The 22,367-nt window shown below is 40.6% G+C and overlaps 1 protein-coding gene across 11 annotated transcripts in view; it reads left to right on the top strand.

Annotated features, from left to right (window-relative positions):
• The window catches only part of Ryr2 (ryanodine receptor 2), a 562,694-nt gene that overhangs the window by 377,562 nt on the left and 162,765 nt on the right, over window positions 1-22,367 (top strand). For all 11 annotated transcript variants that reach the window (XM_029468301.1, XM_029468299.1, XM_029468302.1 and 8 more), the window contains exons 37-46: window positions 695-1,493; window positions 2,913-3,113; window positions 6,063-6,168; window positions 7,829-7,972; window positions 10,233-10,506; window positions 12,974-13,088; window positions 14,519-14,651; window positions 15,598-15,701; window positions 18,930-19,065; window positions 20,299-20,485. In XM_029468301.1, the coding sequence (XP_029324161.1) occupies window positions 695-1,493; window positions 2,913-3,113; window positions 6,063-6,168; window positions 7,829-7,972; window positions 10,233-10,506; window positions 12,974-13,088; window positions 14,519-14,651; window positions 15,598-15,701; window positions 18,930-19,065; window positions 20,299-20,485 (2,199 nt within the window). The remainder of the gene's footprint in view (window positions 1-694; window positions 1,494-2,912; window positions 3,114-6,062; window positions 6,169-7,828; window positions 7,973-10,232; window positions 10,507-12,973; window positions 13,089-14,518; window positions 14,652-15,597; window positions 15,702-18,929; window positions 19,066-20,298; window positions 20,486-22,367) is intronic.

The following is a 22,367-nucleotide window of genomic DNA, read 5'->3' as shown; positions in this document are numbered from 1 at the left end:
CCACTGGGAAAAGACAAGTCAGTTTTAATTTATTTAAGGGTGTGTGGTCCCTAGTAGGCCTCTCACACTCCAGTGGATGCCCTCCCACCCATGAGTATATGAAGTCATCAATGAATGAATAAAATAATAATTTTAAAAAGGGGTTCAGGAAGTTAGCTTTTTATTTTGCAAAGAGGCAAACACCATTTGCATTTTCTTGTTTCATGAGCTGCATGCATGTACCCTGCATGGGTACATGTGGGTGATGTGGGATCTGTGCAAGATGCCCGAGCATAGTTTACATCAGAGGATGAGAGCTCTGCTCACCCATTTCTGCCCTGTCAGGGTCATAGTGAAGAGATAGTGGCACTATGGCTCAAGGAAAAGCCTTATTTTTTCACTTCATGTTAGCTTGTTGTAAAAGAAAAGGCAGGATTCCCCCCACCTCCAAGACTTCTCAGGCTCTGGCATTGGGAATTCCCAAGCTTGGGCTGAAACACTCATGTCTAAAAGGGTGCTTACAGCCTTACTACGAGGGAGGATGAAGGAAGTTCTAGATGAACTCAGGATTGACAGGTTCAGCTTAAATCCTCTAAGTAAGAAGATGTGTAAGCCAACTACAAATGATTTGCAAATACTGTGAAGCCACTAAATGTCAGAAAATTAAAAGATGTCAGTGCCTGCTCTCTTAACTCTCCCCTCCTCCCTTCCACAGATCTGTTGACATCTTAGAGCTGACAGAGCAGGAGGAGTTGTTGCAGTTTCACTATCACACCCTCCGCCTCTACTCTGCTGTCTGCGCCCTTGGGAATCATCGGGTGGCTCACGCACTGTGCAGCCACGTGGACGAACCTCAGCTGCTCTACGCCATTGAGAACAAGTACATGCCTGGCTTGCTGCGAGCTGGCTACTATGACCTGCTGATTGACATCCACCTCAGCTCCTATGCCACTGCCAGGCTCATGATGAACAACGAGTTCATTGTCCCTATGACAGAGGAGACAAAGAGCATCACCCTCTTCCCTGATGAGAACAAGAAACATGGCCTCCCAGGCATAGGCCTCAGCACCTCCCTCCGGCCTCGGATGCGCTTTTCCTCCCCGAGTTTTGTGAGCATTAGCAACGACTGTTATCAGTACAGTCCCGAGTTTCCCCTGGACATCCTCAAGGCCAAGACCATCCAGATGCTCACAGAAGCGGTGAAGGAGGGCAGCCTCCATGCTCGGGATCCTGTGGGCGGGACCACGGAGTTCCTCTTTGTGCCCCTCATCAAGCTGTTCTACACCCTGCTCATCATGGGCATCTTTCACAATGAGGATCTGAAACACATCCTCCAGTTGATCGAGCCCAGTGTGTTTAAGGAAGCTGCCATTCCAGAGGAGGAAGGAGGCACCCCCGAGAAGGAGATCAGTATAGAAGACGCCAAGCTGGAAGGCGACGAAGAAGCCAAAGGGGGTAAAAGGCCCAAGGAAGGCTTGCTCCAGATGAAACTCCCGGAGCCAGTTAAACTACAGGTAACTGTGAAAAAAAAAATGGAGGGACTTTCAGAATTGCTAAGTGTTCAAGTAGTAAAATTCACCTGGCTTCCTTGCTCTCCCCTATTGCTCTTTATAAATGAACTTTCTACTCTTCACCTTCACAGTTCACTACCCATTCATTTGTGTCTCCCCGTGTTTCTTCATAAGCATTTCACCTCTGTGATAGTTGTGTGAATCTGGGGCACAAGCGTCCCTTTCCTTCCCCACCTCCTCTGTTGTCCGTGTGAGAACACGCACATACCCCTCTGCTTAGAAAGCAAGAATGATCTTTTCCAACATGGGCATAAGAAGTCTAGACATTGCCTGACTTTGTGTTTGCCAAGAATTATAGAGTTTTCTTAATTCACGCCTCTTCGATGGTTTAGTTTGACATTTGAGTCATTGGCATTAGTTCATTAGTATTTAGTTTTGCTCATCAACTCAGTCAGAATCAATGAAAGTTTTATTCTGGGCCATGTGCCTGGTGTAGAGAGAAGGAAACAGGCATGACCTCTGCCTTCCAGAAGTTCACAGACTCTAGGGAAATTTGTACCTGATCATGAATTTCTTTTTAATGTCATTGCCAAAGATGAATCGCTAGAAGAAAGATCTCTTGGATTTCTGTTAGAAAGAGAAAGAGGGGTCTTTGCAGGTGGTGATTTTTCAGCTGAGGTCTGGTAGAGAAGCCGAGGTTTCCTAGGGGCATCCAGAGAGCCCAGGGGGATTGGGTAGAGGATCCCAGGAGCTTTATGCACACAGCAGGCAGCACAGCACAGGGCCTGAGACTAGAGAGGCCAGGTGGTGTCTCCAAGGCAAGCAGAGGAGACAGACACACTTATCAGCAAACATTTCTCAACAAATAGTCTGCCAGTGAAAATTTGTTTGGTTTTTCTATAAGAAATCACTGAGTTAGCCACTTAAGCAGTGGGCTTCCACCTCATGATCAGTTTGTATATGACCACCATATTCTAGCCCTGGATCAGGGATTCGATGTCTTTTGGCTCAGCAATATTCACAACTGTGTTCTTTCTCATAAACATACATTACCACACCCTTCCTCCAACAATTAAGTTATAACCCAATTGCGTGTATTTTGAAAGAAAGGTATTCTATTTTCCAACTAATCATGAAAACCCTCCCAGAAGTTCCCTTTGTAAACTCTTCCTTATTTATTCATTGGCTGCTGTGCCTGTGGTACCACAGAGGACCTCTGAATGATTACCTCCTCCGGGGGCATGTATCGGCTATGCTGGCCCGTGCATGTTAACTTCATTCAGTAAGATTAAACACATTTCTGCTTGTCAAGTGCTAGGATGCTGTGTTTTAGAGAAAATAGGAAACTAAGAACATTTTACACTGGTTATGACTTCATATAAATTAAATATTAATGCTATGACTTTTAAATTATCTCCTCAGATGTGCCTCTTGCTTCAGTACCTCTGTGACTGTCAGGTTAGGCACCGGATCGAAGCCATTGTAGCCTTTTCAGATGACTTTGTAGCTAAACTCCAAGACAACCAACGGTTCAGGTATAATGAAGTCATGCAAGCCTTAAACATGTCTGCTGCACTCACTGCCAGGAAAACCAAGGAGTTCCGATCACCACCGCAGGAGCAGGTACCAGAGTAGAATTGAAGATCTTTCTCATTTAGAGTTTTGGAGCAGTCAGGATCTGTGCATGACAAAACTACTTGATAAGTAATGAGTGGCTTTTTCTTTTCTGTTCTGTTGAAATTAGCTATGTTCATTTGGTCAATAGTCTCAGTTTCACCAAAAGAATTGACCTGCTTACAATAAACTATTGCTTATTATTGAATGAGATGTTGTTATATCTAATTTGATAAATGAGTAAGTAATCAGTAAAAGGCATCAACTCAACTCGAGTTGATTCAAGGACGTCAAGATGTAACAACTTGAGGTTCCACAAATAGTGACAGAATTCAACCAGAGATAGGTCAACGTTTACTGGCCTGGATCACTTCAAATAATAGAAGCCCTCCACTCCAGGAGCAGACTCTAGGTTCTTTGACTTTGGCACCTTTGTAGAAGAAAGGGCCACTAACCCCAAGACCCTTTCTCTAAGTCTTCCATTGGCTAGTGTCAGAGAAAGCTAGCTAGAATTTGAGTAAGGTCCAGAATTCATTGCAACATACTGAAAATGTTTATATTTGACTTAAAAATCTCTCCTTTGACCTATACCCAGGTAAGGTCTAAGGGAACAAAGAAAATGCCAACCCTGAGGCTGCAGATCTTACCATGACAAAGCTGTGCTCACTAAACTTCTCTAGAAAAAAAAAAAGAAAAAAAGAAAAAACAGAAGGATCTTAGCAAAGGAGAAAGGGCCAAAGAAGAATCCAGGACACTTTAGATTAATAAAAATACAATAGCTAGTGAGAGAAGTGGGCTGGAGACCAGGATGTGGACAGCAGGGGTGTCATTTTAACTTAGAAGAGAGCAGTGCAGAAGAATCATCAGAGGACAAGAGAGAACAGAGACACAAAGAGAGACAAGGATCTCCGCATGATATTGAGCTGCAAAGGAGGAGCAATAGGCAGACTGAAAAAAGGTCACTGAAGAAAATGTCTGGAAATATCAAATTCTCTAAAGCAGTGGCTCTCAGCCTCCCGAAAGCTGCAGCCCTTGAATACAGGTCCTCATGTTGTGGTGACCGCCAACCATATAATCAGGTCATTTCTACTTCATAACTAAGTTTGTTACTGTTATGAATTGTAATGTAGATAACTGATATGCAGGATATGTGGTATGTGACCCTGTGGAGGAGACATTCAACCCCCAAAAGGGACTGTGACCCACAGGTTGAGAACTGCTCCTCTAAAGGCTATGCAACTGGAGACCCAAGAAGCCAATCAAGCCCTCAACAGGAAAACAAAAGATTTCACATCAATATACAGTATAGCAGAGTTTCTGAAAATGATAGCCAAGGGAAAAGCTTTGAAAGAAATGAAGTCTTACATGAAGAGGGAAGACAAGTCGGAGTAGCAGTAGGTTGTTTTCAGAGACGATAGGATGGAAGGTGTGTCCCCACCACTGAAAGACAACCTGTCAGCTCAGAGTTCTGCATGCTGTGCAAAAGACCTATCAAGAGGAAGTGAGCATTGAGACACTTAAAGAGGCTGGAGAGATGATACGGAGGTTAAGTATGCCTCCTCCTCTCCAGGAAGACTCAAGTTTGGTTCAAAGCTTCCACATGTAGTGGCTCACAACCACCTAATTCTAGCTCCAGTGGATATAATCTTTTCTTACCTCTAAGGCATCTGCGTAAACAACACCTCTCCTAAACACTTAAATACAATAAAATGTAAAGAAGTTAGCAAATCTTGGACATGCTATTTAAAAAAAGCTAAAGATGATTTTTTAACTGAAAGGAAAGAAAAATGACAGAAGAGAATAGAGAAAGAAAAACAAAAAACAAAACACAACAAAACACTGGGAAGTGTTAGGCTTGCGTGCATAAATAAAAACACACTTTCTTACTTTTATTTTATTAGCTTTATCCAAATATTGTTTGGGGTTAAGTAGATATTATACAACTATCTTTTGCTGTTCTGACTGGGTGTGTAGAGAATTTAAGATGACTGTATTGTAAACGGAGATTAAAGGGACATGGATAGAGATAAGACTTTAGAATTCTTCCCAACTGGAGAAATGCTGGTAACAGCAGCTAAGTTATATATAAAGGCATATGCGATATCTCTTTATTATGTCTCCTAAGAGCATATGAATCTATAATTATCTTAAATCTGTAATAAAAGGACATTATAAACCATAAACATTTTCAAAAGAAAAATATGGGAGGACATCAAAGCCCTCTTATCTTAGTTTGTGAATGTAATACTATTGGTTCTAAAACTTAAGCTGATGGAAGGAAGGCCCCAAGTTTGAATGAAACATGAATATCAGCATCAGCATAGCTATTGTGTGGTTCCTATTGTATTTAGATCTTTTCTTCTCTTTGAATTGGTATCCTTCCCAAAAGCTTTCTTTAAAATATGCACAAAGTGCCCTTGTTAGAAAAGTATGGGTGTATGGAGCATATTAAATGTGAAGAATATAATCAAATACTTCAAAAAGATTACACACACACACACACACACACACACACACACGCGCGCACACGTGTGTGTGTGTGTGTGTGTGTAGGTGCCCTTCAAGTAAAAAGAAAGTGTCAGATCCCCTGGAGGAATATGACAGGAAGTTATTAGCTACCTGATATGGATACTGGGAACTAAACTGGTGTCCTTTGGAAGAGCAGAAAACATTCTTACCTATATATCCCCTAAGACACCTGTAGTTAAGGTTTATAATGTGTATGAGTCTAACAGCTAGTAGACCTGAAGAGGATTCTACACAATTGTAACTATTTTCCATCTCCCAACACCCAGGAGAAACTGACCTATTTGTGATGCTGGTTGGATTGAATGAATCACTTTTCACTGATTGAGGGGAGTAATTTGTGCACATGAGAAATGTGCTTTTGAATACTCCTGAATTCAAATTCACCATTCTTTCCCCTCTTGTTGGTCCTCTCTTGTTTTCCTCTTCCAGATTAACATGCTTCTCAATTTTAAGGATGACAAAAGTGAATGCCCCTGCCCTGAAGAAATCCGAGACCAACTCCTAGATTTCCACGAGGACCTGATGACTCACTGTGGTAAAATTGTTGTTCTGACAATCTCTGTTGCTGTATCAAGTACCATGACCGAGGGTAATTTAGGAGAAGAAAATACTTAATTTGCTTTGGCTTATACTTCTAGGTCACAGTCCATCAATGAGGGAAGTCAGGGCCTGTCGTTGTCCTACTCTGGCCGGTGACAGGAATGACACGGACACGGGTCGGGTTCACGCAGCAACTTTACTTCAGGCTTTTTCTTTTACAGCTCTCTTCCCCAGCAACTTCTTCTTAGAGCAAGGGCTAAACTACTCTTATTCTACTTCTGGCTTCTACCTAGGGCAAGGGCTAAACAAACTCTCTTCACTACTACTGGCTTCTTTTACAACAGTTAGCTTCTACTACTCCATCCTTCTCGCAGCAAGGGCTAAACTCTTCTCTCTACTCTCGCTGACTCACTTCCTTCTAGCTCCACCCCACCTCATCCAATCAGAATTCACACATGCTCTAGGCATGAGCTTAGGTCGTTCACAGATAGGCTGACAGGTCTGGATCATGAGGAAGTGTCCAGCCTGGCAGGCAGCCCACGCATGCAGCCTCACTGCGCATGCTCGGGCAAGGCAGTAAACAAGTGGGTTTCACGGGGCCTGCAGTTGCACCCGCTTCCTGCAAGAGCCAGAATCCAAGCAAGAATCTAAAGAAACTGTGTAGGAAGTGCTGCTTGTTATTGTTGTTCAGGTTTATGCTTAGCTAGCTTTCTAACATGTCCCAACACTATCTTCAAGGGAATGGTAACACCCACAGTGGGCTATACACTTCTCTATCAATTGACAATTAAGACAGTGTCTCACAGGCCTGCCTACAGACTAACCTGATGAGGAAATTTCTCATTTAAATAATAGTAATCAAAGAAACAGAGGTCTGTATTTCTTTATGAAATGATGTGAAAGGTATGAGTTTCAGTGACAGAAAGTTAATTTGTAATTTTTCCAGTGATGTAGATAGATAAACAGATATAAGTAAAGAAGTAACTAGCTAGATTTTATACATATACATTATATGAATGACAGATTTGGCACCAGTCAGCTTATACTTATCTTATTTTAGAAGAGATTAAGAATATCACACTATATATTAATTCTAAGAATGAAAGTCCATTTGCCTATATATTATGCTGTCTATATAATATCAATGAATTATACCCTAAACAGAAGAATTATTGCTGTAGGTATAAAGCATACCCTGGCTTAGGAAATATAGTTATGCCTTTCTCTCTACCTCTCAGTGAATACACTGAGATACTTAGAAGCAAGGAGTACAGAAGTCCTGTGAATTTTAGACGGGTAGGATGCAGTTCAGGAAAACAGTATTCAAAGTCTTGATGCTGCAAAGGTCAGGCAAAGGGCAGAATTGACTTTGACTCCTGATGGTACCTTTTTGTTCTTCATTCAATGTGTGCCCCAATTATCAATGGTCCTGGAATAATAAGAACTGGGGGAAAAGAGGAAGGTGGGGAGAGTTGCTGAGAAGCGAATCCTATTTGAGTGCTCTGGAGAGAGATAGTCTAGTAGGTGCTGTCAGGTGCTTGAGGCTTCACTGGAAGCTGAGGACAAAAAAGCTCCAGAGCCTGAGGTTAGTTCCCAGCTACGTACTGTTTTCAAAGGGTTTCCTTCTCTTCCCCCGCCCCTGCTGTTAATGCCAGGAATTGAACTGGACGAGGATGGATCCCTAGATGGAAGCAATGACTTAACAATCAGAGGACGCCTGCTGTCTCTGGTAGAAAAGGTGACCTACCTGAAGAAGAAGCAAGCTGAAAAACCAGTTGCAAGTGACTCCAGAAAGTCCTGTAAGCATATGAAAGGGTCCTAGTCTAGGGCCCAGTGATATTTATTCATCCTGAGAATGAACACCTACTCAGTAAAAGGTCCCAACTTTCAAGGATCAGCTTCTTAAGTCAATGCTTGTAGAACCTAGAGGTAGATGGTTGTCAGCTGTACTCATAGGACCAGCATGAGAGGTAGCTGTACTGTGGAGGACGTGGGCTCCCTCCCTGTATTTCTGACATTTTAGGGGTTCGCTCACAGACTGTCAAGAGGAAGCATAGCTTGAGAGATGGCTCCGTAAAGTACTGCAGTGTAAGCACAAAGATCAGAGTTTGTGTCCCTAGCATCCACGCAAAAAGCAGCAGTACACACCTACAATCACAGTGCCTGGGAGGCAAAGACGGGATCCTCGGGGCTTGCTTTCTATCCAGTCTATCTGAAGTACTTAGCTTCAAGCTATTGAGAGACTCTGACTCAAAAGGTAAAGGGGAGAACTCTTCAGGAATGCATCAATATAAGTCTCTGGCCTCCAACCATATTTATATTCATGTATATACATGTAGACAAATGTAAACATACACACAGAGAAATTATAAAGGGAATGACTTAACCTTCGAGGGGTAAATGTACACAATTTTTAAATGATTATATAAATGTAAGCCATTCCTTTTAAGGCTAAATAGATATCTGTAACTATGACTACATTTGGTTCTGAAGCCTTTTTTAAGTTTTAGAAACAGCTTCTGAACATTGAGAATCATCTCTGGTTAATTGTATGCTATTTGACCTAGAAAATGGCTGCCAGTCCTTGGAGCCAAATAAACCACCTCTTCTGGACTCTGAGTTCTTCAGAAGTGTACTTTAATTCTGAAGGGGTCATGGGGCAGAGACAATGGATCTCAGTTGGACCACATTTCTAAGATACTACTAAGTTTAAGCTACAGTGCTGGCGTCCTAAAACTTCTTTCTAGGAAAAAAAAAAGTAAAAACAAAACAAAACAAAACATTATTCATGAAATTATCGTTTAGAGACACAGCAAAATTTGAGGTAGGCTATCGTCAGCCAGTGTTCTAAGTTCCTAGCCAGCCACATTGGCTAATATATCTATGGCTTTTGCATGTTATCATGACAATGAGATTTTTGAGATATGTGGGAATATTTGGCATTTGTTTGCCCTGTTTTTGTTTGGATACATTTGGTAGATTGTTTTTTATTCTTAAATTAAATATAGGCACAAAATAAATAGCTTCATTTGAGAACCAACTGATATATTAATGAGAGAATTAAGCCTTAGCGCACCTCAGCCACATCTACCCTACCTAACTTACATGCCTCTATTTTACTTAAAGACGTTTGGAAATTTCTATTACTTTAAAAGAGACTGCGTTGCATACTATGCCACAGATAGGCTTGTATGTCTGATGCGATTTTCTTCATTTTAGTTAAACTCGAACCATCAAACCCTTTCAGAGGCATTTTAAGTGACAATTTAGATCCAAATTTAAGTAAAATCATGTTGACGCAATAATGCATGCTGCAGACAACTTAATTGAGGAGCCAGCTAGGTAACCAAGTGTGACCTTGAGTTTTCCACAATGGATCTTTAGAGCTAGAGTGGCATCAGACCTTCTGGGAGCAAAGTCAGAGGAAAAAACTCCATGAAGTAAAAGTTTGGGTTCCTTGTGCTGTTTGACAGATTTGTAGGCTCTCAAACGTAGTTATTTTTCTGCTATTCTGATAAAAAAAATACCTTGAAAACAAGATAAGAGAAGGTATATTCGACCTAACAATTCCCATTGGGTAAAGTGCATCATGGTGAGGAGGCTTGAAGAAGAACGAGAGGCTTTCTGACACATTTCATTGACCACAGGAATCAGAGTCAGTTTATAAAACCTCAAAACCCACCCCCAGTGACATACTTCCTCTCACAAGGCTTACCCCTTGAAGAGTCCATAACCTTCCCAAAACTGTACCACCCACTGTAAACAAAGAGTTCAAATACACGAGCCTGCGAAGAACATTTCTCATTCATAACTCTGAAATTATTCATGTTAACTGTAAAAATGTTATTTAGTTGGAAGAACTTGTTTTTTCTTTTTACCCTTAATAAACTACCTATGATCTCTCTGGAAAGAATAATAAAAAATAGCATTTATCAAGAACATTTCATGTGCTCTTTAGGGTGTCCTAGCTTTTGTGATGCCAATTTGAAGCTCCGAGGTTCTGGAGTTAAAATGTCTGATGTGTGTTCTCTTACTATTTGACACAAACCTTCCATGCAGCCAGCCTCCAGCAACTCATTTCTGAGACTATGGTACGGTGGGCTCAAGAGTCTGTCATTGAGGACCCTGAGCTGGTGAGGGCCATGTTTGTGCTGCTACATCGGCAGTATGATGGCATCGGGGGTCTAGTCCGAGCGCTGCCAAAGACCTACACTATCAACGGGGTCTCTGTGGAGGACACCATCAATCTGCTTGCTTCGCTCGGTCAGATCCGATCTCTGCTGAGTGTGAGGATGGGCAAAGAAGAGGAGAAGCTGATGATCCGTGGACTAGGGTAAATGCGTAGCTGTAGCTGTCTTTCCCGTGTGCATTTCTTTTCAAGTTTGTAATGCCAGAAGGACACTGATGCGGTAACTCTCACTGGATTATGGGATGATGTCAAGTATTTTTTCCTAGAGATTAAGTTTTTAAACCAAATTAGAAAAATACTCACTGTGTCATGGAAAACCTGGCAGAGGGAATTTATCCCTGAAAAAAAAAAAGTGGCTCTTGATTCCCCAGTAGTCACTTACTGCATGCAGCTCTTCAGTTAGGGTTCTGGCCTTGTGAGCTTTCTCCCACATTTGATATAGTCTTATGCATGTCTTGTATAGGCAGTCATGACTTTTGAAAGTCTATGGGTACAGTACCTGTGGTATCCAGAAGGCATTTTGCACAGAATTGACGAACATGTACCTTTTCACATTGAACAAAATGTTAAAAAATTGATAAGCAACAAAAGTTGACTAATTTGACAGATGAAGATGCTAATGTAGCGTTGGCACACAGTAACTAGGTTATTTTTTCAGCCACTCAAAAGTGTACAATTATATATAAAAACACATTAAATCTATCACACAGATACTTACCAACAGGAGATAATAAGAAAGATGCCTCCATCTATTGGATGCTGGAAAAAGGAGGAGAGTGGGAACCAAGTTCTGATGATTCAACATCATGAGTTTATATTTCATGAACATCAGGGATTAACATTGATGCCCCATCTTTAAGAGTAATAGTAAAGCCAACCATGTTTTCTCCCAGTGATCCCAGAAAGGTATTCTAAAGTTAGGGTTCTAGTTTAAGAAATCCAAATATCACCACCACCACCACCACCACCACCACCACCACCACCGTCATCAAAAATGTAGATTATATGCTGTTCATGAGAAAAATGTAGAAAAACTGTAGGTATCTGGAATGTACAGTGGTAGGTAGAAGACAATGAAAGAATATTCATAGAAAATAAAATTAGGGGCAGGCCAAGAAGCATACCTTTAATTAGCATTCCTTGGGAGGCAGAGGCAGATGGATATCTGTGAAGTTGAGGCACCTGGTCTACATAAAGAGACACCATCTCAAACAAAATTAAATAGAATATAATTAGATAAAAATCAGAAATGTTGAGCTAAAAAATGTCATGGCCACATGAATAGAATGGAAGACAAAGAAGTAATTAACCTTGAGGCTGGAGGATGTCTCAGTGGTTGCATACACCTGCTGCTCTTGTATGGGACTCAGGTTGGATTCTTAGCTCCAATATCTGGAAGCTCACAACTGCCTGTAACTCCAAGTGATCTGAGGTCCTTTCCTGGCCCACATGGGCACCTACATCCAAAGTGTACACCCCCACACATAACATATACTCATAATGAAGAGAAAAAAAACAAAACTTGTTTTCTCTTATATGAAACTAGGACACAATCCAGAGGATTTAAAGCATTAAAGATGACATCATTATCACTTATATATATTTTAATCTCAGAATAATACTATGTATTGCTCATGAGCCTATTAATATTTAAATTTATAAAAATAGACTGGAAGATTATATTTCACATTCACCATAATGGGTACACATTGAAAATATAAGAGTGCTAATGTGATATATTACAAAACAGGAAAATCTATGCCAACAAGCAAACATTGTGTTCTCTGGACTTTGCCTATAATAGAATGAGCCTGAGTGTCATTTGTATCCTCCTAATATTTGAATATATAAGAAGCCTCTTATATATTGAGGTGTTTTTTAATTAAGCTAATGAAAAACAAAGTCTTCTAGGAGTTAGAGATTACTTGTTAAGTAAGCAGCAATATGTTCCGTTAACAAATAAATTGTTCATTAGTGATATAAATTAAAATTATATTAGGGAATAAAATTCTACTTTTTTGATAAAAAAGATATGCTTCATAAGTGCCAACTTACCTACTTGGCAAGCCCATTTGTCTAAAAAGAATAACTAAAATATGTACTCTCACCAAATCTGTATGTGAATGATACAATGAAAGAAATGAAATACAGAGTTCAGGTGTGTGTGTGTTTGATAGAGAGAGACAGAGGTAGAGATACACAGAGATAGATGGGGAGACAGAGAGAAATAGAGAAAGAGAGATCTTATTGCTTTAGACTTGACAAGAAAATATTGCCTAGCAAACTCTTCTGCTTACTGATCCTGAAAGAGATGTCTGTAGAACTTCTTTCCATTTACAATTAGTGGTTGCTTCTGGTCCAGGATGAAGACCCTTGAGAATACCATGATGTAATATTTAAGCCAGAGATAATGTTAGAATTATTCTAAGTTCCATCTGCTGCAGTTTCTTTTAATGTCCATCACAATCGGGGAAGGGGGGCTGCTGGTACTTCTGACCTCACATGCATCCCATTTCTCTCAGAGAATCAGAGAATGAGCATTGTATGTAGGCATATCACAGTCTTAATTATACAGCAGAAGATAACACTGTTGTAATTATGTTCTTTCTAGGGATATCATGAATAACAAAGTGTTTTACCAGCATCCCAATCTCATGCGGGCCCTTGGGATGCATGAGACAGTGATGGAAGTCATGGTGAACGTCCTTGGAGGTGGGGAGTCCAAGGTAAACTGAAGCCTTGACTGTAGAAACCATGTTGCAGAGAAATTATGAGTGATTATTTCTTACATTCCTTTAGTGAACTTGTGTTTAAAGAACACTGATTGTCTCACACACACACACACACACACACACACACACACACACACCCTTGAGTCTAAGAGTTGTAGATGGCTGTTTGAACTTTCTTTAATATTGGAAAACAAATTCCTATACTGTGCTTTGTCATTTGTTGTCTCCTAAGTGAGTCTCCTTAAATGATATTTAGCAACTTACAAAGAGCATATAAATATTTCAATATGAAATCCTATCCCATCATAAGTACAAGGTACATACTTGTCCTTTAGACTCAGCAATTGCTAGTATTTATACAACAGAATCTCTAAATTTCTGAGCCAAAAATCAATGCTTAGACAGGGTTGTTCTGGAATGGGTTTTAAAGTTAACTTTTAAGTAAGTACAATTTAGAACAAAGTCTGAAACACCCAGATATCTAACGGAAAGAGCACAGCAAAGAGCTCCATCACCACCCCATATAAACCAGCACACTCTCGTTGAGATGCAAGTGTCATGCCTATATTTAAATCACAACACTTATTCTTTATAATATATATAAGCCTAGGTTTTCCATGCCCCACAGACAGACATTTAAAGACCGACAATACTCTGAGTTCAGGAAGAAGCATCCAGTGTGGCAGATGTTTCTCAACCTGTGGGTCCCAACCCTAATGCGGCCACAGGGATCACATATCAGATAGCCTACATATCAAATATTTATGTTATGATTCATAACAGTAGCAAAGTTACAACTATAAAGTAGCAACGAAAATATTTTTTTGGTTGAGGGGCACTATAACATGAAAAACTGTATTAAAGGGTCACAGCTTTAGGAAAGTTGAAAAGTTAACCCTAGATTCTCGGGTAAGGAGATATGCATGTGTGGGTGCTGACCACTGGGCCCTTCTGGCCAGAACCTTGGCAAAGAAGTGGTGCCTATAGCAGGCAGGTTGTGAAGCCCTGGAATATCAACAATAAGAACAATAACAATAATTGATGGTGATAAAAACATCCCATTATGAAACTCTAAGTTCAGCGTATCTTTCCTTTCTACTCCTAAGTTCTTAACATCCATCTATATTTTCTGAATTGTATAAAATGGAATCATAGAGATTATGTAGGCACAGACAGATTATGTAGGCACAGACTACCTGTAAGTATAGGGCTAAGTGACAGTGCAATCTGTAGATGCAGGCCCTGTTAGGCCTGATATTCAGTGACTAGAGGACTGAGTGACTCACAGGCTGAATGTTTGAAGGTTTTCAGTATCTGAGCTTGGTTTTCATGGGTGAATGGGATGGCACTGTCCTTGTGGCCTCACCTTCAGTGCTCAAGCCTATTGTTTGTTTCAGCAACTAACCAGATACTCTTTTTTATAGGAAATCACCTTCCCCAAGATGGTGGCCAACTGCTGCCGTTTTCTCTGTTACTTCTGTCGTATAAGTAGACAGAATCAAAAAGCCATGTTTGATCATCTCAGTTATTTACTGGAAAACAGCAGTGTTGGTCTTGGTAAGTTAATGTGTGATATGAATTTAGTTTTTAAAGGAAAAATGACCTGGACAGGAGCTGGAGCGATGGCTTGGTGGTCATGAAAAATTGCTGCTCCTCCTGCAGAGGACTAGTGTTCTGATCCTAGAACCTATGTTAGGTGACTCATAACTGCACCCTAGACAAAGTTACCAATTTTGACTTAGATAGTAGGCAATCAGTTAATTTTCTCATTGCTCTATTATCTGACAAAAAGAAACTTAAGAGAAGGAAGGATTCATCTTGGCTCACACTTTGGGGGTGTAAAGTGTTATTGTGGGGAAGGCCATAGCCACTGTCTGATGTGGCAGTGACTGGGAAGGTAAGGCTGTTGGTTGATAGCTGAGTAAATTAAGAAGTAAGGGGCAAGAAGAATGCAGGCAGCACTCATCTGTCTTTATCTTTTTTCTTTTTTTTTTTTTTTTAATTCAGTCCAAATTCTCTGCCCATGGAACGGTACCACCCATAAGCAGGGTGGGTCTTACCATCGTTCAATTACCTACTCTAAAAATGCATCCTCAGACATACCCAGAGGTTTGCCACCTGAGAGGATTTTTTATACTGTCTCGTTTATATCAGTTTAAGTGATCATAATACCCAAATATCCAAGTGCATGGTTACTGCAATACATTGTATTTTTTAAGAATCAGAGTAGATCTACAGTATTCTCATCACAAAACTTGGTAAGGTCTTGAAGTCTTGAATGTTCATTTGTGCAACTGAACCCTTTCATAGTCTGCATCCATTTCAATCACAATATACATACACATTTTTGATTGTCAAAGATCTTACATAGATTTAGGATAGTGTAATATATATATATATATATATGTTATTTAGGTATTAAGTGTTGGAAAGGTGTGTTTTCTTACACTGTACTCCTAGCTCCAGCACAATCCAGGTATTATTTCCTCTTTGTTTGAATTAGCATCACCAGCCATGAGAGGTTCAACTCCTTTAGACGTGGCCGCAGCTTCAGTGATGGATAACAATGAGCTTGCCCTTGCTCTACGAGAGCCGGATCTGGAGAAGGTGAGCCATGCTCCTGCCCTGAGTGTCTTTGGACTGTACCTTAGGCTTACTTCAGTATAAGCACTTGTGCTGTAGTGAGTTAAATCATGGCATATGATTATCACTCTGTAATGTCTTATATTTGACATAATTCTGTTCTCCATTCCATATCCATTAGATGTGATGAAGATTAAGAAGTTTAGGAGAGGTTGTCTCTCTTACCATAAATATTTTCTTTGAAATAGGAATCACCTTTCCATGACTGGCATACTTTTTCCCATGATATCTAATATTTTATTTAATAATAGAGCTCTAGTTTCCCTAAGGATATTTTTGTCCTCCATTGTATAAACTTTGTATCACATAAATACATATGCATTCCAGTGAGGATGCCAGTGAAATTGCAAGGCTGGGTGTTCTTAAGCATATCTGACCATGTGTGTTGACCAGCATGGATGGAATGTTCCCCAAAGCATGACAGCAGACTTTCTATTTGGTTCTTCCCCTGAAGTCCATGTCTATTGTTCCTTTACAGACATTAATCCTCTTAAAAGGATCCTCTCCTCCTCTTCCCAGGAATGCCCAATGGTTTCCTGGGTTACTCAATGTAAAAGCAAAGGACACAATTTTACTCCAATGCCACCCACCCCATATTGATCTGTTCCCACATCCTGCCACTGTCCTGCCTCATCCCTTTGTTCCAGCCACACAGATCTCACTGTGACTGAGCATCCCAAAATATCTCCCCATCTCAGGCCTTTTGTGCTCACTATTCTCTCTACATGCCATGTCCTTAGCCCCTTTAGCCTGTGGCTGTTTGTCAGATATCTTTTTCATAATGACTTAAAAGTCATTTTTGTGCTCATCTCTTCCAAGTCCTGTTGTTTAAAGTTGGAAGTCTGTGCTTTGGCTCTTCTTCTTAAGTGTTATTTTCTTTTATTGAAAATATTTCATATTATATACACACACATATATAATATATTTGTTAGATAGCATCTTTGCGATGCAGATATCATAGAATGTTCCTGCTCAAAACAAGGCATCTATGGCATCTCTAGAGGCTGTAGTCTTTGGGGACCATGATTGTATATGAGCTCTATCACCAGTTGATACTGTCAGTTAAAAATTGTATTTATGTGTTTCTAAAAATCTACTCTCTATTGGCATTGCTCCTGGTGACATCACCATTTTGGCAAATACTTCCTCGGTTTCAGAGAAGGTGTTGGCCCTGGTGGGCACCTGCATGCACTGTTTACAAGTGTAAGGCAGTGAGCTCTCCCCAAGTTCCCTGCCATGTCAGATCAATGTCATGAAGCTTCATCATCTCTGGCTCATGGAGAAAACCTTACTCCTATGTCTCACTAACCCCTTAAAATAGTATTTGGACCTTTGATAATATCAAATATAAAGGGAGAATGTGGGGCAGTTGGACACTCCTGCCAGGGTGCTGTTGAATGAATGTGGCATAGTGAGTCTGAAAAGCCCCCCTAACAGTTTACCAGTTTAAACATGCATGCTCTACAATGAACTGTACACATAGTCTTTACATTTCTAGAGATTTGCTAAATGGAAAAGGAATCCATCCTAGTCCACAGCTAAAATAGCCATCACTGTACAAATTGGTAAGAGAGAAGCTGCGAACTATCCATCCATATCCAATGGACTGCTATTCAGCAATACAAAAGAGTTCAGTGTTAACTTAGGCTACAAGGTGACTGAGTCTCAAAATCATCATACCATATAATAGAAGTCAGTCACAGGAAGATGTATGCCACACAATTCCATGTATAAATATTATTGAAAATATAAGTTAATTTGCATTGAGAGAAAGCAGTTCATCTGGGGCTAGAGAATTATAGAATGAGCTACTGAAGAGAGCACAGGGTACCATGGGAGGAGGATGGAATGTTGTAGAATACATTGAAGTACCTTAAGTAGGTCATTCTCTTGACTATCACTTGCCTCAGTGCTGCAGACATAAAAGTTGTAGCTGCAGCATTCATTTCTAAGCTTGACAGAACTCTGCTAAGTTATTCCTGTAATGCTCTGTCACCACTGGCTATGGCTTCTTTGGGGATGGATTTGTTTCTATGTCACAATCCCTCATGAAATGTTATGCACTATCATCATGCCCACGAGATGAAGTATCTTAAAATGATAAACCAAGAAGCCATTTCCTTTTCATGTGTGAATTTCAACAGCACTGAAAGGTGCCACCAATAGGCAGGCAGAGTATCCCCCATCCAACATGCTCGGAGGCCATTGGGATTCAGATGTGAGCATTTTCTCGAGTCTGAAAAGTTATCACACACACATAATGGAATATTTGATTCAGTGTTCTTAGTGCACCTGCCTTTTGAAAGTCACCCTACATCTGAGGCCAGATGTAGACTTTGCTATTTGTGACTTCATGCCAACACTCAAAGTGTTTTAGATTTCACAGCTTTGGGAACTTTAGATTTTTGGATTACAGATGTATAGCTCAAGTTTTATGGACACTGATGCAAGGAGCACAAATAACTTGCTCAAAATGATGTGCCCTTTGAGTGAGCGATGTTGGTCAGCACTGAGAAGATCCACCTCTAAGCTACTGTCACCCCATTTAAGCACCTTCTCATAACTGCCCCACCACTGAATGGATGAATCAGTTTGAAGCAATTCTCTCCAAGATGCCTTTGCATCTCAGATAGGAGTTCTGTGTTCAGATGGTTTACAGCCCATTCCTTACCAGATGAGCTTTAGGAAGACCCACTCAGATGGTTTTGAATTGGGCCATTAGACATTCAGGGATGTGTCAGATATTATGGTAATTGTATGCAAAGGTCTTGAGTATATGGCATGGAATTCAATAACATTATTTTCTCAGAGAATTCATTCATCATTTTGATGACTACATTTTATGTCAGCTGTCATGATGTTAAAAAGAAATGCAAAAAATTTATTCATTAGGGCTGGAGAAATGTTTCAGTGGTTAAGAGTGATTGCTGCACTCCAGAGGACTCAAGTTCAGTTCTTAGCACCCACATCAAGTAGTTGATGATGGCTGCCTACAACTTTAGCTATAGGAGATCCAGTGCTGCACTCACCTGCACTCACACATACTTATATATACTTATACTTTACTCACACATAAAGGAATGAAATGTCTGTGTTCCAAACCACCCTTGGATAATTTCATCTGCCAGACTTAGCAGAGGCTCCCGTTTGCTCCACGTGAAGGCTGACCCCTTGCTCATCCTTTATTTGCAGGTCGTTCGCTATCTGGCTGGCTGTGGCCTGCAGAGTTGTCAGATGCTGCTGTCTAAGGGTTACCCAGACATTGGGTGGAATCCAGTTGAAGGAGAGCGATACCTTGACTTTCTCAGATTTGCAGTCTTCTGTAACGGTAGTACACAACCACTGGCAAATTCATAAAACTGTAAAAGTTAGCGTCCTGCGGCAGAGGGCTTAATGGTTAGGATCACTTATCTCCCCCTGAAGAAGACCCAAGTTCAGTTCCCAGCATCCATATGAGATAGCTTACACATGCCTGTAACTCCAGCTCCAAGAGATCTGACATCCTCTTGTGGCCTCCTTGGGCACCTGTGCTTACCTGCTCACACATTCATGTATATATGCAAAATTTGAAGTAAAAATTAATATTTTTAAATGAAAAGAAAGTAAAGATTCATCATAGAATTTCATGAAGAAGGGGAATATAAGAAATTATATATTCTATTTAATAGTTTTCAATCTACAGAAGTAACCTATACTACATTTTTTATGTGGATCATATTTTTATTGTTTAGCTTCAAGTCTGTATTTACCTTCTGGGCTTTTGCAGTTGGGTCTTAAGTGTTAGGATGACAATATCCTCTCCCTTCTCAGATAGTTTGTCTCTGTAGTATTTTGCTTTACTTGGAAAATACCAATGGAAGTAGCGTACATTGTTTAGTATGTACATCTGTCACTTTCTTCTTTGCTGTGTCAGAATACCCAACAGAGGCATCTTGAGGGTGGAACCTAATCGGTCCATCACTTCAGGAAAGTTGGCTGCAATGGCTCAGTCCTTGGTTGCTAGGAGCTTGCAATGCAGCTTCTTGTGTGGCACCAACCAGGAAGTAAAGAATGAGAGCTAGGATATAGCTAGAGGTAGAACTTTCAAGGCCCTTGCCAACAGCCTTTGATAGCCCACGAGGCCTCAAGTTCCAGTCATCTTCTTCAGTCTCCCAAGACTGTCACGAAAAGGTATCCAGACATTCAAGTCTCTGAGGACTACCGGGCATGCAGACCATGAAGTCGTGATGTGGGCTAAGTGTTGAATTTATGGGCCAGTAAGATGGCTCAGTGGGTAAAGTGCTGGCAACCAAGCCTGACTATGTGAGTTCTATCCCTCAAACCCATGTGATAGAAGAAGAGAAACAGTTCCTTTAGGTTGTTTGTTTGTTTGTTTGTTTTCTGGCTTTCTGGGGTGTCATGTGACTTGACCTACCCTCCCAATAAATAAATGCAATTTAAAAGTTGAATTTATTATTATAGTATACTTCTAAGGTATACCTGTTTGTTTAAATGAGAAATGCTTAGGACATATGGTCCCCAGAAAACCTATATTTTGTTCATATTTCTCTTTTGACTGTAGGGGAGAGTGTGGAAGAGAATGCAAATGTCGTGGTGAGGTTGCTCATCCGGAGACCCGAGTGCTTTGGTCCTGCCTTGAGAGGAGAAGGTGGTAATGGTCTCCTTGCAGCCATGGAAGAAGCCATAAAAATAGCTGAGGATCCTTCTAGAGATGGTCCCTCTCCAACCAGTGGCTCCAGCAAAACCCTGTAGGTCTACTAAGCACACTCTCAGCAAATGATATCACCCAATTATGGTTGAAAATGTGTAGATGACATTCTGTTACTTATTATTTTACTTATCTGTCACTGAAGAGTGATCCCTTGAAAAATGAGTGTTATAGATGAGATGTGGGGAGTTGGCTGCTGAGAAAGCCTGAATGAATCAGGAAATGAGCTGGAGACACTGTGTGGACTTAGGTTGTGCATCTTGTAGGTATTTTCAGGCTAGCTAAGCAAAGAACACAGTTCAGAAACCTATATCCTTGACAATGGGGCATGATGCTGTCTGTCATTTACAAAGTGTTTGTCTGCATTTATAGGCCATAAGTTGGCCATACCTGTACAGTATAGATGATTTGTGGTGAGTGTGTGCACGTACACACACATCCTTACATATACAGGGGCTAGAGGGAGGTATTGGTTGTCCTACTCTCTCACTTTTTAGCTCATTCTCTGAGACAGCCACTCACTGAATTAAGAACTAGGCTGGCAGCTCAAAAGCCCTAGCAACCTCCCTGAATTGGCTCCTCTCCCAGCCCTGGGGTGACAGGTATGCATGACCATATCTGGATTTTTATGTGGGTCCTGGTGATTTGAACTGAGGTCTTTATACTTGAGTTGTAAGCTCTATTTCTCACAGAACTATTGATTCAGCCGCCCAAGATGAGTTTCTGTAGTTTTTATAATATCATTAGATAGAGAAAGAGACCTTTAGTAAGGAAATAGGGGACTCATTTCCTGAGTACCATGGTAAAAGAAAGGAAAACAGATACAATTCAGAGGAGCAGAATGCTTGGCTAATGTACAGAAGAGAGATGTGTGTCAGAAGACACTGACGCTATTCTAGTACAGTCATAAGGCAATGTAGATGGGCATGTTTTTAATCTGTGGAGGTAAATGTTCTCTGAGGGGGTCATGCACCTACACTGTTAGTGCAATTGTAAGATAAAACATAGGGCTCAGAGGGAACAGACTTGCAAATAAGGGAAACCTATTTCTTCCACAGGCAGAGGAAGCACAGACTTTAAGTGTTTACCACTTAGCCATAGATGGTTAATGCAGTTCTTAGCTGCCCTCATAGAGAGAAATACGTACTGGGAGCTCAGAACAGGATGATACTAGCCTGTGTGGAAATATTGGCTTGAGACCTGCCTCATGCACCTACAGTGCAACTCACTGCCATTCTGCAGACTCTTGAGTCCACTTGAGGACACCTCTTTCAAGCCACCCAGAAGGAAGGACATAAGACCCTGAGGGCTGTCCACATTTGCATTCTATTAGCCAGATAACGGAATGTTTTCAGAAAGAGAAACTTAAGGAGGTAGAGAAAGAAACAACTAGATTGTTTATGGTTAATGGAGGGAGGGTAAGGTTATTGGGTTCATAGGTGAATACATGAAGTAACACTTCTAAATGTTACTCTCGACCAAGCAGTATACCTGGGCTCTGACATGGTGTCTTTGGTTACCCTTTCTCTACTTGAGTGGTACTTGGAAAAGCACTCGTAAACTTACTTCACAATAGTCTTTCCACCACTTTTTGTTAATTTGCTATCTGTCATTAGAAATGAGCATAATTCACACATATATGTGTGTTGCATATATATGCAACATGTTGTATATATGTTGTACATGTATGTGCATTTCTTTATATGTGGTGTAAAAGCAAAAAGGAACTATTTGGAAGGAGGTGGGGTGATGGCAGGATGACTACGAGTAAAGGATAGTGCTACACATATGAAAATGTCATAACAAATGCTATTTGTTGTACACCTGCTCAAGAGAGTAACAGAAACAACAACAACAACAACAAATGAAGCAAGGGGCTGCAGAGATGGTTTGCCAATTAAGGGCACTTTCTTTTTTTTTTT

This window comes from Mus caroli, chromosome 13, assembly GCF_900094665.2.
Source record: "Mus caroli chromosome 13, CAROLI_EIJ_v1.1, whole genome shotgun sequence".
In the NCBI taxonomy this organism is placed as follows: Eukaryota; Metazoa; Chordata; class Mammalia; order Rodentia; family Muridae; genus Mus; species Mus caroli.
This window is presented reverse-complemented; position numbering and strand designations above follow the sequence as displayed.